The sequence below is a fragment of the Setaria viridis genome, chromosome 2 (genome assembly GCF_005286985.2).
Source record: "Setaria viridis chromosome 2, Setaria_viridis_v4.0, whole genome shotgun sequence".
In the NCBI taxonomy this organism is placed as follows: Eukaryota; Viridiplantae; Streptophyta; class Magnoliopsida; order Poales; family Poaceae; genus Setaria; species Setaria viridis.
Genome location: NC_048264.2, coordinates 29,285,990 through 29,302,645, shown reverse-complemented (window position 1 = coordinate 29,302,645; position 16,656 = coordinate 29,285,990). Strand labels below are relative to the sequence as shown.

Sequence of the window (16,656 nt, the reverse complement as noted above, 5' to 3'; positions counted from 1 at the left end):
ATTTAGATAGGTTCGGACCGCTAGATTGTGTAATACCCTACGTCCTGTGTGTTGGTTGGATTGAATTGCTTTGAAAGGGGTCCTTGCCTCACCTTATATTGCCGGGGTAGGATTACAGGTCGGTTGGCTACAGGTCGGTTGGTTACAAGAATACTAGTCGGATACGACTAGAGGAATTCTACTCTTATTACAACGAGTACTTTCCTAATCCTTGACTAGTTCTTATCTTTCCATGTAGACTACACCATCCTGTGCCATGATCTCCATGTCAGATGCGTCTCAGTGCCCAGCCCCATATTTAGGAATGTCCAAACCTTCTAGTGGGCCTATAGAAATATGTACGACAAGCCCCCGAGTACGTTTTAGTCAAATGCAGCAGTTTTGAGTACTTTTGCAGACTTCACCGACTAGTTTTGGTGTTCTTCGAGTACTTCATCAGGTTGAATATTCAAAGGTACCCAAAAACTCCCATGTGGCTAAAATGTGCTCAAGCCTCATTTCACTCAGTCTCATATCCTTTAATCTTGAATTTTATATGGAAGTACGATGAAAGTTGCATTCCATATGGAGTAGCTCCCGAGCATTAGGTTGAATTGAAGAATCAGGCTAAGAGTCAATATGTAATTTGCATCACTTTCCCCTTAAAACCCGGAGAAAAAACTTTTTTGTCGATGGACATGTGGCACACAGCCCCTAAGCCTTTTGACAACTAGTTTGGTAGGTATAAGGGTCAACCTTTGATCAACGTGACCATCTCTAGAAGGAGATCTTATCTCCTCCTAAAATAAAGATAATAGCCAATCAGGTGTCTGAAATTCTGGGATCCTTTAAATAAAAATCTCTTCATTTGCGCCATTGTTACCGTACAGCTGTGATAAATAATAGAGGAAGTTATCCCATCCATTTTACCCTTGCTATTTGCCTTTCCAACTTTCACGCTTTAGCCCTAGCGTCGCCACCACTGTTCGATCTCCGAACACTAGCGCCCCCCCCACCAAGCAGCCTCCGAGCGTATGCGACAGAAGAAGCTAGTGACATCAAGGATGGTTAGAAAAGCTGCTGCGTCCAAATCAGGCGAAGGCGAGAAGAAGAAAACATCTGACAAGAAGAAGGAGCCGCAATTGTCGACGTCCAAGTACGGAAAAACTGATCAAACTGCGCCGCCAAATCCCATCTGTGCCTAGAAGCAGTCAACTCTGAAGGAGGAGGATATCAAGGTGCTCATAACCGCCAATTTACTCCAAAATCAAGACTTCATCAATTGACGATCTGCATATGGCAACGCTTGCCCTTTGGACTCCTATCTCGATGAGACAGTAATTTTTGCCCACTTCATCGAGTGAGGCATCCATGATTGTGGCCTTCTTGTTGAAGAAACGACGCAAGTAACTCCGTCGGGTCTCATATTCTTGTTGTTTGATTTGGGACAAATCAATCCTATTGCCAGGACGCTGCATTGCCCCTGCGTAGTTGTTTGTGAACGCCACTTTGAGGTTTTTCCACGAGTCAATGGAGTTCTTGTCCAACGATTCGATCCATGTGAGTGGTGCCGCATCCATGCAGATGGGGAAGTAGATGACTTTGGTGTCGTCGTTTTCCCTAGTTGCATGTACTGATAGCGAGTAGCACCGAAGCCATTGGACTGGGTCCTGCTTGCCATCATACATGGTGATACCCGAAAGTTTGAACTTTTAAGGTAGAGTTGTCCGCCTCACATATCTTGAGAAGGTGGGGAACCCATCAGTATCATCTCCTGGGTGTTCGACTTCTTGTTCAAGCTTGTGGCACCGTCCGTTGATGATGGTACGAGCATCGCGGCTAACATTGATCTTGTTGTGGAGGTATTCTGCCAGGCGTTTGGGTTCTGGGTTTGCCCCACGGTGGCCACGGCCTCCCAAGGATCCTGACCGACTACCTTCAACTCCAGCTTGGCTTGGTTTGGCGCCTCCGAGTTGATTTGGTCTGGACGAAGGGCCTCTATGGTTGCTGCCATGCTGACTTCGCTGGGATGCGGTGCGTTGGATTGACTGTATTGGATTTTGCTGATCGAGTTGTTCATACGCAAGTTCCGCCAGTTCAGCCAACTGTCTAGTGTACTTATTCTGCGGCATTGCGCGGGTGATGAGATCAATAGACACAATGGTAGCGAGGGGAGTATGATGGTGACGCGTTTGAACTGATTAAAAGGCATTATCCAGGTTCATGATTGGTAGGTCCATTGCAAGACGGCGGTGTCGCTCTGCTCTTGCAGTGTTTCTTGCTCGTCATCAAGTTCTTTGAGCTTCGGTCTCTTCTTCAACGATGTTGACGGTAAGTTCATCCTGCGAGACGTCATCCAAGTTACGCTCATGCTGCAGGTTTCTATCCTGTTGCTCTTTTTCTTCATCCTCTTGTCCAGTAATGACGGCGAAGAGTTCTCGCTCTGAAGAGTGGCTTCCCGAGTTTGAAGTGATGACCTCCATGGTGCCGCCTTCCTCGTAGATGGGCGACAGAGGAGCTCCCTCCTGGTACAGGAGAGTGTCAAGGTAGGCAATGAGGCGCGAATCATTATTTTTGGTAAAAGCGGGTGGCTTCCTGTTGGGCCAGTAGACGAATCTGCCTTGGGAAGTTGATGTGATTTCCAGGCCCTGCTGTGGACCTGATAAAGGAGCCTCCTCGTCCGGATCCGAGTAGTAGTCGAGGTTCTCGATCGTATCCGTATCAGATTGTGATCTGGACAGGGCAGCCTCATAAATAGTGGTTGCGTTGCGGAGTCCGAACGGGAATCAACTCGGGTGGTAGTCCGACTCGCACGATGGCTTATGTGTCAGCTCGTGAAAGTCAATCCGACTAGCGGAAGAAGTTGAGTTGAACTCGGACTCGTCCCCCCAGCCTCTGACTAGGTTAGAAATTGAAAATTTGCCAAAACTCTCGATGAGATTCTCCAGAGCTTGGCATTGGAGCTTCATGGTTTGCTGCTTCTTCTCCAGGGTTGACGCGATGTGGCGATGGAAATTTCCAACGCCGTCTACGATGCAAACCCAGGAGCCAAAGACGAACGTCGCGCCTGCTACGAACGAGATGACTGGCTTGATGATGACTTGTGCCAGTGGATTCTCGGTGAGGTCCCCTACCTGACGCGCCAGCTGTCGGTGTTTAGACCCGGCAACCTATCAAGGAGGGTGTGCCCAAGGTAGTGCTTTGGTTAGTGGGGCTCGTCAATATCAGGAACTCGAAGGTAAACGCAAACACACGATTTAGACATGTTCGGGCTGCTAGATTGCGTAATACCCTACGTCCTGTGTATTGGTTGGATTGAATTGCTTTGGAGAGGGTCCCTGCCTCACTTTATATTACCGGGGTAGGGTTACAGGTCGGTTGGTTACAAGAATAATAGTCGGATATGACTAGACGAGTTCTACTTTTATTACAACGAGTACTTTCCTAATCCTCGACTAGTTCCTGTCTTTCCATGTAGACTACGCCGTCCTGCGCCATGGTCTCCATGTCAGATGCATCTCGGTGTCCAGTCTCATATTTGAGACTGTCCAAACCTTCTGGTAGGCCTATAGATGTACGTACGACACAAGAGTAAAACTACAATTACACTTCAAAGCAAGAGCAAGAACACAAATACCCCTATGTATATATGCTAGCTGATTTGCTTTCAAATTCATATGGATCTTCCTCGAATTCGCATGTAGGACAGACACAAACCCTCAACCGTATCTTTCGGTCTGATAGATAGATAACGTTGGCACATGTGAAAAAAAAACGCACACAAGATCACAAGGGACCAAAGCAATGTAGTCAGCATGGAGGTAGCTACATGTTCGTATGTACACACACAACAAATGACTAACAGATGTGTATTCCATTCCAGCACGCAGTATATCGTCATCTCTCTTCAAACCGTCCATCAGGATGCATGTAGCCCTGCTGTGATAAGAAAGCAACTACCACTAGGCTATGGTTCGTCATCTATCCCAGACGCCGTCCTTTGAAAGCGGACTCTTGTACTTTGCTTGAAAACACTGTCGACGCCAGTCGCTCTGTCAGCAAAACGAGCCCGTTTTGCACCATTTGATGGATTAGTCTGCATCACCGTGAGTTCATAATGGTTGATCCAAATATTAAACTTCAAGTGTTGATACAATGTAATATTATTTATAAATGTGAATGCAGTATTATTTTAAATGTAATATTATAGATAAATACAACTTTATATATATTAATGTATTAGATCTAGTGCACATAGACGTATTAGATCTAGTACACGTAGAGGGAAACAAATACGAAATACTAATATAGAATAAAGAAATAGAAAAGAAAATAAGAAAAGAAATAGAAAAGAAAAAAGACCTTTAGTACTGGTTATTTATACCGAGTGGTACTAGTACCGTTTATTTAATCCGATACTAAAGGTTCCTTTTAATATCGAAATAGTAATACGGGTCGCGGTACTGGAAAAAGTTAGGAACCGGACCGGTAATGGATACGCTTCCCAGCAGTGTACTGCCCTATCAGCTGGCACGCCGCGGTCCCAAACTGGAAGCGACTGACACGCCTCGCACCAGCTAAAATTCGTCAGTGAAAAAATGTCCTCGACGCATGAATTTCGCATGAAAAAAACAGTTCGAATTTCAGCGAGCATATATAACAGAACTTCACTGTGTATTCTCAATCGGAGCAGGACAGATATAACCTTTTGTCAAAAGAATTTCAATACCAAGTTACCAACGCTTTCCGATGGACGTGCCAACGGCCGGGGATGTATAGCGAAAAGGACCCCGGCGCCCTGATGATCAGAGCCGTCGGCAGGCAAAGAGAGGAAGAGAGGCCATGTGTGAACCGGGGCGGCCACGGACGTGCCGGATTGTCAAGCAAGGCTGCGGCGCGGATGTGACGCCGTCCGTCTCACTGTGATGGAGAGCCTTCAATGCGGCGTCTCACTCGCGGGCTGACTTGTGTGCGTCACGGAGTCAATGGTGAATGCAACACCTCTTTTACTGCGGTCCACGTCCCGTCCAGTTAGCTGCGCCCGCGTGTTACCATTCCGATTCCGTTGTGGCTCTCAGCTCCTTTCTCTCATGTCTCTCACCCACCTGAGGCTGTTCGCTTCAACTTATAAGCCGGCTGAAAAGCTGAAACGGCTGATTTGTTGTGAGAGAAAAACATTGTTTGGTGGCTGATAAGCCGGCTGAATAAGCTGAAGTTCTGAATAAGATTCAAAACAGGAATGAAGTTGGAGTAGTAGCATTTCTCCCGTTAATTTGGAACACAACCATTTTGAAAGGTATCCAGACTCCAGAGGCTAAGCAATCTCAATGTTCCATTTCCAAGTTTACAGTAGGGTGCAAGGGATCGATACGAACCGAGGCTTCATTCGGGCGTGACAAGAAAGTCTCTGAATGACAAGGATGAGCAAGCGATCATCATCATCATCACTTTGTGGCAAGGTGATGGGAGCGCCATCGAAAGGGGTTTATGGAGATAGCGAAGCAACTTGGATTTGTTGGAGTTGGTGGGGGCTTGGCAGCGAGCCCCGGTCACTGACGCAGCGACGTAGCGGCGAATCACTTGTCATATGGCCCCCCAAACCAGCTCATGTTTTGTTTGTCCGCAAGCAGAGGAGAAGGCAAGGACGATCGGAAACCTTTTTGCCATTTGCAATGTGGAGCAGATTGCACACCGATCTTCACGCTGTTACCAAACCAACGCTTTTTGTCACGGCTATACGTGTCAAGAAGCAGCGATAATAAGGGCCATGACTGCCTTTTCCCCCGTTCCGTTCGGGGAGATAGAACTGCTGAATCAACTGATCGGAAAAGGAACTGCGGGATGGAAGCGACAAGGTTGAAGGGCTACAACTTCAGTCTACTGGAACGAATCACCCTTGCTAGCACCAAAAACAAAATCATCTCTAAGCTGTTTGAAGCACAGGAGTTTCATAACTTCCGTGTCCCAGACAGGCCTTACCTACCATTGTGTCCAAAGCCATTATCATCACCGACAGAGTTTTATAGCTTGGGGTATCGGTTTCTCTTCGGATATACTCCCTCCGTCCCTTTTTATCTGTCGTTCTCACTCCTCAAGAATTCAAACTTTTCACTCCTCGAAAATTCAAACGTAATCAACTTTAACCAAATATATATATAAAATATTAATATTTATGTACAGAATTAGTATCACTAGTCCATCAACCCGTACTTCCACACGGGCAAATTTTTTTAAAAGTTATTGTATTTGAAAATTATTTAGAAATTAAACTCCTAACTAATAATCAAAATTGTTTACCTACTACTCTCTCATTTTTTTAATACTACAACATAATACTCATATAGATGTGTATTTATCTTTGTCCACATTACTACGCAACTATTATCTTGATCTACCTCTCATTTGTTAAATATTTGAACACAATACTTATATAGATGATACATACTTATTATCTTCATCCGCTTGTAATAGATTTTAGTCAGTAATTACTCTGTAACATTTTCATCCACATTTATAATTTTTAAATTTTCACTTTGCATCTCAGGTATGCACTTGAGTTTGTTTAATAGACCCTAAGTTTGAGCTATAATTTAATATAGAAATCTATATTCTCGTCACTTCCCCTATATCTTTATAAATGGTTACGCACATTATGTGTATATACCTTAATTACTATATCATATACCAACAGTGTCAGAAATAGATGATTTAGAATCATATATTATTGTATATTTTTAATTAAGGTGATTTGGATTCAAATGTAGGATTACCGCATGTTATTACTTTTAATAATAGCATATGTGGGTAATATATATGCAAATTTAAGGGGTTACTTTAAATTATTTTTTAAGTATTAGTAGTGGATAATTTAGTTGCAAATTTAGACAATTATTTTAAATATTGTTATAATGGTATAAGTGGGTAATTTTGATGAAGATTAGTAGTTACTTTTGTTTATTTTATATAATGGCATAGGTGGGTAATTTAGATATAGACTTAGGGGTTACTTTAAACTATTTTCATAATGGCATTGGTGTGTAATTTTTTAGAAAACATAATAGATCTAATGGCTATGATGATTTGAGTCTACGGATTGATAGCTAGATGTTTTGCTTTTTTGTGAGAATTTCTAAAATTCCTCTTTTTTTCTAGAGTGTCCACTTATGATTCTAGGTGGCTTCACCTGAAAGTTTCAAAAGGAGTCTCCAATTAGTAATATTAAGATTAGATAGATCGTTGAATCTATTTTCATAGCAAATTTATTTAAAAACATAAATGTTGCTAATATTTTCTACAAATGTAGTTAAACTTACAAAAATTGACTACAACGCTTACCGCGGCGACAGATATTAAGAGCTGACACATATTAAGGGACACATGGAGTAATAACGGCTTTCGCAATGCTCTTTTCCTCATCCCAGCACTCATGTTCCCTAGGAGAAACGTTGCAACGTTGGTGGCTGAGTGCCGACCCTTCACCCGCCTGATTCTCTCCAAACACTCGCGAAACTGCAACGCTGCCATCTGGACCACGCAATCTTAAACAATGAAGCGCCATCACCACACGTATACGGCCTGTATCCTACCAGTCCGTTCAGGCAGATCAAGGGCCCTATCTCGCCGCATTTAATCGACCGGCCGGCGACGACGCGGCGGGTGCCCGACCCAGTCGCCGTGGACGCTCTAGAACCCCTAGCTGGTTCGTTACCCTCCAGCAAGGCCTGGGAGAAGAAAGTCCTCCGAACTGGGACGCTTCACTTGCCAGTTGCCACTTGGACTTCCCTTTCACTCCCTTGAATGCGTTTCCCTCTCGACCGCGCCAAGCTCGACGGCGGGGGGCACGTGGTACCGCGCTGCCCTGGGGCGCCGACGGCGACGGCCACCGCGGTAGCTTTCGCGGCCGGGCCACCACCGTCAGCGGCGGAACCCGACGAGGACGCACGGCGAGGTTGCGTGCTGGGGGCCGCCGCTAGCCCTGGCCCTGTGAGGCTTCAGTAAATGCGGCATTGATAGCCGCGGCACGGCCGGCCGCTGGAAATCATGTGCCAATTATTGATCAGAATCTGTATGTTGCTTTGGCACCTCGCAGTGTACTCTGGTGTACTGTGCCTGCTTCAAGCGGCACAGGAGCACCTCTTAGCCTCAAGGAATCGATGCCCCGGTGAAAGCTGAGCCCCTCACAGGTCGCTACTCACAGCAACAGCGCATCACCTAGGTGAAATGTACATGACGGATGGGAGAAGCGAAGACCAGCGTCTTCCTGGCCTTTGTACTTCGGCCATCAGTTACAAAGAACCAGGACCAGGGGCTTGAGACTTTGAGAGGAGCAGGACGAACTGTCGCGACCATGTGCAATGAATGGACGGCACCGGATCAAAGGGCCAGGCTCCGATGCAGATCAGACGGGTACCACGGCGTGCCTGATCGAAATCTGCAATTATTGATCAGGGCGGTATGCTTTACGCACCCCCGGCGATGCATGGGGATGGCTGCTTTGTCAAAAGCAGGCTTGAAACATTGGGAGTGTTGGTACCCGGGAAGTGAATAAGGGCAGTCCCAATGGGAGAAACCAACCTAGTTTCCATAGTCTAGGATATTGTATCAAGAAATCATCCTTCACAATGCAACTTTTTTATCTAGAGTCTAAATAAAAATCCAACCAATCATTCTCCCTTCTAGTACCAGATCCTCTGTGCATCATATAAAGGAGCTCGAGTGATGGGTAGCAGCGGTGCAAGCGTAAAGGATCCTGCAGTAATTAAGAAGAAACTACTTGGGTCTCCCCAATGCAGAATTACTGGTTTCTTGGCTCATTGGTGCGCGTGAAGACTTGGTTTCCTCTCTAAGAAATGGTTTCTCTCTCTCTCCATAATAAATCTACTGCCACATCAGCAAATTGCTTAGTTGGCATGACAATTAAGAGGGATAGAAACTATCATCAATGTCCCATTGGGACTGCCCTAAGTGATGCTGCTTTATTGTTGCTAAAAGCTCCAGTACACCGTAGCAGGTTCATGAATTTACTCACAAAGGGTGGGGCTTGAATCTGGCTTCGGCGTAATTGCACGCACGCACATTCATCTTCTCGCTGCAAATGATTCCTGGAGGAAGCTGTAGAGCTCCTCCGCAACTGCCAAGGGGTACTCTTCCTGAGGCAGAAGAGCACCTGGAACCTCAACGAATTTGGTCACGCCTTTAGCGCCCTTGAGAGCCTCCATCTCAGCCTTGGACCTCTTGGGGGCGTTAAGTGTCGACACGATCAGAACAGGTGTATCTCCGTCCAACTTGGCAAACAACTGGAGGAATTCTTCCCTTGACTGGACAGGATCAAGGAGGCCTGTCAAGAACGCGGCAGGGACATACCGTGCACCTTTCCTTTTGGTTAGCTCGTATCGGCTCTCAATGATGTCTGGTGTCACGTTCTCAGGGTTGGCATAGACATGGGACTTGTACTGAGACTGGATGGACTTCTCGTTGCTCACCAGAACGTTGTACATCATCCAGCCGATGGCTGGAGCCCTGAGTGTTCCTCGTAGAAGCCCATACCTGTTAAAAAAGAATTGGTATTCAGCAAAATCAAATGGAACCTTAAGCATTAATAGGCTCACATATCTGTGGCCAAGTGGGAAAGAGTATATCGCAGATTTTCAAGATCAATATGTTTCGTACCATTTATCACATGATTCAGGATGCTGCTTTAACTCTAGGAAACTCCATCACAAGTTTACCAATATATATCACATAAATAAGATTAATGGCACACTTTAATATAGTATACGTGAAAAATGAATGAACATAGGTGCTGGAAAGAAGAATTGGTGGATGGTGATTTCCTTAATCAGATCAAGCCATTGAACCAATTTGGAAAATGTAAGTGCCCACAAAAAAACCATGAAGTTGCCACTTTCTCTACGACACAGACAAATTTACTGCGCTGCAGCAATGAGGACTGCTCTTCATGGTTTGACAATCTGTATATGAATGGAAACTATATACACAGCAGTGTTGCATTACTGAACAGAGTCAGAACATTCAATTGGACACTGTGGAATGAATGGCAATATGAGGTAGGCAAAGCAAACTTCAGTAGGTAGATAAAAAGCCAGGGTCCTTATAATGATTTTGAAAATATAATATTTCTCTTATAGTCCCTTTGCATATAATGAGTACCAGGACCATAGTGTTGTTTCTTCTTTTTTTTTTCAGACTTCACAGCCTACAAGGTACAGCGTGTACTTCATGCCTAGCAGATCTATGTATGGCACAATATTACATAGTCATCTGTACAACAGGCATGAGACATATAAATCGAGAGTGTACTGTATAGGAAAAGAGAAGTAGGCCCAGAAAATGAAAAATGTAAATGATGTAAAGAAAACTATCCACAGTCATGTTCAAACAGATTATCAGAATTTCAGCTCTCTTAATAGGATAAGTGCTTCCACCCAAATGATAAAAATATAAGAAATGTCACAGGTCAAAAGCCCACAAGTTAGTCTTTCAAGGCATTCTCTGAAAACTATATTTAATAAAGTTAGTTCAAATACTCAGTTTAATACTTAACTTATGTTATTTATCACATGATCCAGGATATTGCTTTGACTCTAGCAAGCCTCCATCCCAAATTTTGTTCATCCGTTAGTTATACATATATATCGAGATAAGTTAGTTATACACATGAAAATGGATGCAAATTAGAGCTGGAAAGCAAAACTGATGACCTCCTTAATCAGATTAAGCCATGGAATCAATTTGGGAAATGATGTGTTTGCAAAACCATGCTAATGCCACTGTCTCTAAATAAAAAAACATAAGCTTCTTCCACTTGCAAAGCTAATTTCAATCAGTTGATGGAAAAGTCAGATTACTATAATGATTTCAAAAGAGACTTCTCTATTCCTGCTGCATATAATGACTGTCAAGATCATACAACAACGTCACGGTCTACAAGGTTGTCTGGTGCACCTTTTGTAGTGTATTTATTATGCATAGATAACTCTTAATAACAGTTGAAAAATAATTTCAGTAAAATCAATTTGAATCTTAAAGATTACGAAGCCAGGATCTGTAGCTAAGGGCTTGTTTGGATAGAAGAGGATTGGAAGGGAATGAAGGCGATTGAGCCTAAAATGAACTAATTTTCTCTCCAATCCCTCCCATTCCACTTCAATCCACTAGTATCCAAACAAGGCCTAAGTGGGAAGATCAGTATTTGTTGTATCAGTTAACACATGATTCAGGAAACTGCTTCAACTCTAGCAAAATTTTGTCACAATATCAGCATAACTGAAATCAATGACACAGTTTGATATTGTAAACTTGAAAAATAGAATGAAAATGAGTGCTGTCAATGAGAATTGGTGGATGGCAATCTCCATTATCAGATTCAGCCATTGAACCAATTTGGACTATACAATACTGCCACTTCCTCTACTCAAGAACATACGTAGATTTATTGCACCCAGACATGAGGCCCAGCCCTTTATGGTTTGATAATCTTTATACCAATGAAATCATCTGTACATCTAGTAGCACGGCATTATTAAACAAAGAAAACAAATGCTAACCCAGTAAGAATATGTAATACAACTAGTGACAACATGGACACTGAAGAAAAAAATAGTATTATGAGACGTGCATTTGTTCAAAAGTTAGGTGCAACCATGATAGTCCACATACATCAAGCAAAAAGAATGTTCAGGAAACAGGTCAAGTAGATACGCTATAGGCATGAAGCATCAAGCATGTAAATAGAGGATGTATTGTATAGTAAAATAGGCACAGAAAATGCAAAACTAGCAACAAAGTTAAGTGTATATAAATATATAAGCATCATTTTAAGTTCTCTTAGCATGGAAAGTACTTCCACCTATTGTTGACAGTATAGAAGTATTAGACCACAAGTGGATCATTCTAGGCCTTCACTAAAAAGTATATATGTAATAAAGGAAGTTCACAAAATAAGTTGAGTACTTGTTTCGCATCATTTCACACATGAACCAGGGTATTTCTTTAACTCTAGGAAATCGCAAGTTTTTGTCAGTTAGTTAGTTATACATATGTATCAGCATAACTTAAATGAATGATAGTAACAAACATGAAAATGAAATAAAATAGTGCTGGAAAGGCATCTGTGACTCCTTAATCAGAATAAGACATGGAACCAATTTGGAAAATGATTCCACTTTCTCTACACAGCATAGAAAATTCCAAAGAGAACCAAAGGCCCAATCTTCATAATGGAGTCACACCACAAGGCAAACCAATTCAAACAAACCAAAATTCTCAATTGCCTCCCAGCCTTCTGACCTGCCATAATGGCGTGCCAAGTGATATATATGTAAAACCATTTGTATACATAGCACTAGCAGAACTACATTAACAATGGAAACAAGTGACTGTTCTTAGAATATGATAGCCAAGTAAGTACATGCAGCGCAGCTAGTGGAAATATCACAGAACAAGTGGCAACATGCCAAGTGCAAACAATTTCAGTCAGTAGATGGAAAGTTGAGATCATTATAATAATTTTGAGAAGAGCATTTCTCCTCTGTTCCTGCTGCATATAATGATTGCCAGGATCATACAACAACTTCAAGGTCGTCTGATACACTTTTTTTGCAGTAGTGTATCTATGTATGCATCCATGACAGTTGACACATATAAACTAAAACAGATACCAAATATTGTGAGGAAAGGGGTAGAGAATATATTCTACAGGTACCAAGCATGCCAATAGAGCATGTACCGTATAGGCAAAGAAAGTCACAGGTTAAAGAGTCAAGAGGATCTTTCTAGGCTTTTCTCTGACAGATATAAGTAATATAAACAAAAGTTCGTATAATTAGTTTACTACCTTGTTTCCATATCAGAACCTCGGCCAAATACGATGGGAAGGGGTCCAGCCCAGGTAGGTGCAACAGCAGCAACGGCAGATGGTCTGATAAGGCCCTTACCAGCTGCACGGACTGCTATTGTTGCTGCATGACCACCTCCAACAATTACGAGCTCATCATCTGATCACAGAATAGACAGAACAGCCCCATTGTTAATTGAACCACGTAACTCAAGGTTGAGTTCAAAAGTATTAACTCAATGCTAGCAATTTCTTGATTGTGAACTATTGAAAATTCATAAACCATGCTGACAAGCATAGCATGCATGCCAATCAACAAATAAGCAGAACTTGTTTCTTGACTCTGGCTTAGGGTCCATTCATAAATATATCATAAGTGATCATTTCTGGCTTGAAATGATGTTCCGCATAACACTTTAGGCTGTCTTTACGATGCACTGTTACTCTACTTAATGGCATATATTATTAGTGTTTCAGGATCCCCAGTAGATATCAGTTTACAGTTTTCATTAAGTTCTCATTAAGCAGCAAAGATCAATTTTTCAGGAAAAATCCTTTTGGGAGTATTTCATCTGACTACAGATGGTGTCCTTGGCCAAAGGTAATCTTGTTCAAACATAGTATTTTATTTTTGGTTATACCAAAGAACTGTCTGAACTCAACCAAATCATTTTCTGGTTGACGATGACAGTGAGCATATGTAGGTATGAAAGTAAGTTCCAATCTAAATATAGAAGAATGAAATGGAATATCAGTTAGCCAAGTATCCTCAACAAAACTAAAGTGTATTGATCAGGACTCAGGTATAAATTCCATTGAAAATGCTTGTGGTGCCAGACTACCAGTGCAAAGACAAAAAATCAGGTTTACCTGCATTTGCCACTGGACTATTTGGTGAATTCACAAGCTGCACCAGGAAATTCTCCATCACATCAGCATTATAGTTCAGTGATGGCCTATCTGAATAACCAAGTCCAGGCCAATCAACAATAGTAGCACGGTAGCCTAGTTCTCCTTTTCGCCCAACAATATCTTTGGCAACCACCCTCCATTCCTCCACTGTGCTAACATCTGAGATTGTAGGGATCATGAGGATGTTCTTCACATTCTCATAAGTGTCCTGCTCATGCTCCTCATAGTAAATATTTATCGGCTTATCCTCAAATCTCCACTCCCATTTCCCAGTCTGTAAGCGCATAAAAAATGTTATAGCACAGGCAGAACAAAATTGTTGATATATCTTTCAGCAAGACATCATTCTTCAAACTTTAATGTTGTATATTTGCTCCACGATGCTAAAATTTGATCCTAAGGATATTAACATTAATTTGATAACTAACCAGTACACAAGGTAAACAGTTCCACAGTTTCAAAAAGAAAAACTAAAAAGGTCTTTGCCTTGCAGGAAGCAATGTTCAAGGTTCAAGCCATTGGAGAACTTGTTATATAATAAAGAGAGACTCTAACAATTGGCACACACCATATACATTGTTTTATTGTTCAAGATCTGACTTTGCCCAGTTGTCAATAGGACTAAGTTCAAAGTAACAGCCCACATTGGACCGTGTTAAGTTTCCATGTTAATGTAACTTCCAAGCTGTCTGGTTAATTGTGTATGCACATGACTAGGCTTCATAGAATGATAGAAGATTAAGATAGTAGCATGTCTTAAATTTTCTAAGTTTATGGACTATTGAACTAGTAGTCAATGATCAAGTTGTTGGAAAATTTTGTAATTCAATCAATATTTCAGTTTTCCTCAAAGCGTGCACTAGAAAAAATGCAGTTTCATGATGACGTTGGGTTTCAGAAAAGCAAACATGGCAAAACTAAAATCCCATGAATGGGCAAGGAAAGGAGTCTGCAATTTGGGGAACACTGTACAAGCCATGCATATCATGGGACGAGAGGCAGGGTGCAACACGCCTGAAACCGAGTGGAGAGAAAGTACGCAACTATCAGAAATGAACTGAGAGAAGAAAACAAGGAAAATGGGATGGCAAGTTCGCCTGGTTTCCTATATCTTGCTTTTCTGTGCATATAGTCCAACCTATGTCTAAATCCCTGCCTCTTTGTGATAGTAGAAGCAGTAAACCAACAAATCAACAATCTCACTCTGTCAGAAATCATGTACATTTTATGCATAAACGCAGCTGTACATAGCAAGAAACTAAATTAGCATTCTGAAAATCATTTCACTAGCAGGCTAACAGGTAGGATGCACAAGCAAATATAGCAATAGCATACAACAATGGTTGTGAAAAATAAAGTAGCAAGATCAAGTAGACGTCTAAGTAGCAGTCTGAAACTAAATAATTAAAGGAGCACTAGTAGATAAGCGATGAAAAGAGAAAAAACAGTAGACAGGATTTAAAACACTGTCATTCTGAGAGAGAATGATAGGAAGGAGAGAGAAAAATAGAGATAAGGGTTACGGGGACATTGAAATGTTAGGATTCAAAAGGTTTCTAACATCAACTAAATGTCTAGGAAGAAGTATTGTTGTCCCTGACTCCCTGCCTAGAGGTAACAAATCTGTGAATGTGTAGCTCCTTTTGCCACAAGAACCAGAATCACCAAAAGTTCATAATGGGTAAGTAATATGCTACATGCGTATGCCACCACTCTGAACCAAAGTCAAAATCATTGTCCCTAAATTTTGACAAGCGTGATAAATTGTGACAAGTGTGATGGTGACTGATGGTAAGAACTGGAGGCAGCAAAACCTTATGTTTTTAGGTTTTCAGTCTACTGGACACAAACTTAGTGCTTAGCTCTTCTAAGGATAAAGGGGTATCTGACCATGATCATAAGAACTCCATCCCTCTTCACAACTGAAATTTCAAGTGCTCACTACATGTACAATAGAACGGAAGACATTAAAACTATAGCTCAAACTAAGGTGAGTGGTGGTTGCACATGATGTATGTTGACACTAGTGTTTTAAACTCACTTGAATTTAAGAAGATCCTAAGTTCCATCAATGGTATGACGTATTCAATTTTCAGTATTTGCACTTGCATGACAGTTTCTTCAATATCGGCATACATCTCCACATATTTCAGCAAATGAAAGCTATGCACACACTCGAAGATCACGGAATCTAGCAATCCTCCATCCAAATTGACCATCGCAGCTGCAGAGTCGCAGTCCCTACCCACTAGTACCCAACAACATGAGATCTAAAAGCCCATAGAAGCAGCTCGCGTTCCAACAGCGCTACGAGCCCGAGCTTATTCAGCGAATTTTCTGACCCCCACCAGCGATCTCAGTGAGCTCAATACGGCACGAAACCTGAACCGATACACAGTACATTGCTACTGAACGAGTAAAGGCCAGGCGATCGCACCTTGGAGGGCGGCGGGGCGGGCTTGGCCTTGGAGGCGGGAGGGGAGGCGACGGCGCGGACGGCGAGGTGCCTCGCCCGCCGGAGCGGGAGCGCGCGGCTGGACACCGCGACGGCGGGGGAGAGGAAGGCGACGGCGGCGGCCGGAGGCATGGCGGCAGCGGCGAGATTGGAGGGGCCGGGGTTGGAGGCGGACGCGGGGTGGGACTTGGGAGTGGAGAGGAAGCAGCGACGTGTGCAGCCGTGGACTCGGGAACTCTGACGGTCTGTCTGACCGGTGAACTGTGGCTCTGTGCCTCCGTGGAGTGTGGAGCCTTCGCCGTCCCCGTGTACAGGGCTTTGGACTTGCATTCCGTTTCCGGTTTCCCAATATTATTCGAATTGTTTTCCCATTACGAATTTATTTATTCATTGTGCCCAAGTTAGGCTTAGAGAGGAGGTGATTCAAATTCAATGGGAAATTTGGATGTTTAAC

General features: G+C 42.8%; 1 protein-coding gene across 1 annotated transcript; it reads right to left on the bottom strand.

Annotated features, from left to right (window-relative positions):
• Window positions 1–8,737: 8,737 nt before the first annotated feature.
• On the bottom strand, window positions 8,738–16,445 carry LOC117844807 (uncharacterized). The gene is made up of 4 exons (XM_034725601.2): window positions 16,185–16,445; window positions 13,706–14,021; window positions 12,836–12,995; window positions 8,738–9,525 (listed from the first exon to the last, which is right to left on the bottom strand). Exons 1-4 carry the CDS (start codon window positions 16,332–16,334, stop codon window positions 9,057–9,059), a joined length of 1,095 nt encoding a protein of 364 aa, XP_034581492.1. The 5' UTR covers window positions 16,335–16,445; the 3' UTR covers window positions 8,738–9,056.
• Window positions 16,446–16,656: the final 211 nt, after the last annotated feature.

What these genes read in the sequence shown, in the direction of transcription:
- LOC117844807 (XM_034725601.2), bottom strand. Translation starts at nt 16,334, where the DNA reads ATGCCTCCGGCCGCCGCCGTCGCCTTCCTCTCCCCCGCCGTCGCGGTG. An exon ending in TAGTCCAGTGGCAAATGCAG is followed by an intron (nt 12,996 to 13,705) that starts GTAAACCTGATT and finishes TTCTGTGATCAG; the next exon opens with ATGATGAGCTCGTAATTGTT. An exon ending in GGTTCTGATATGGAAACAAG is followed by an intron (nt 9,526 to 12,835) that starts GTAGTAAACTAA and finishes CTTTTTTAACAG; the next exon opens with GTATGGGCTTCTACGAGGAA.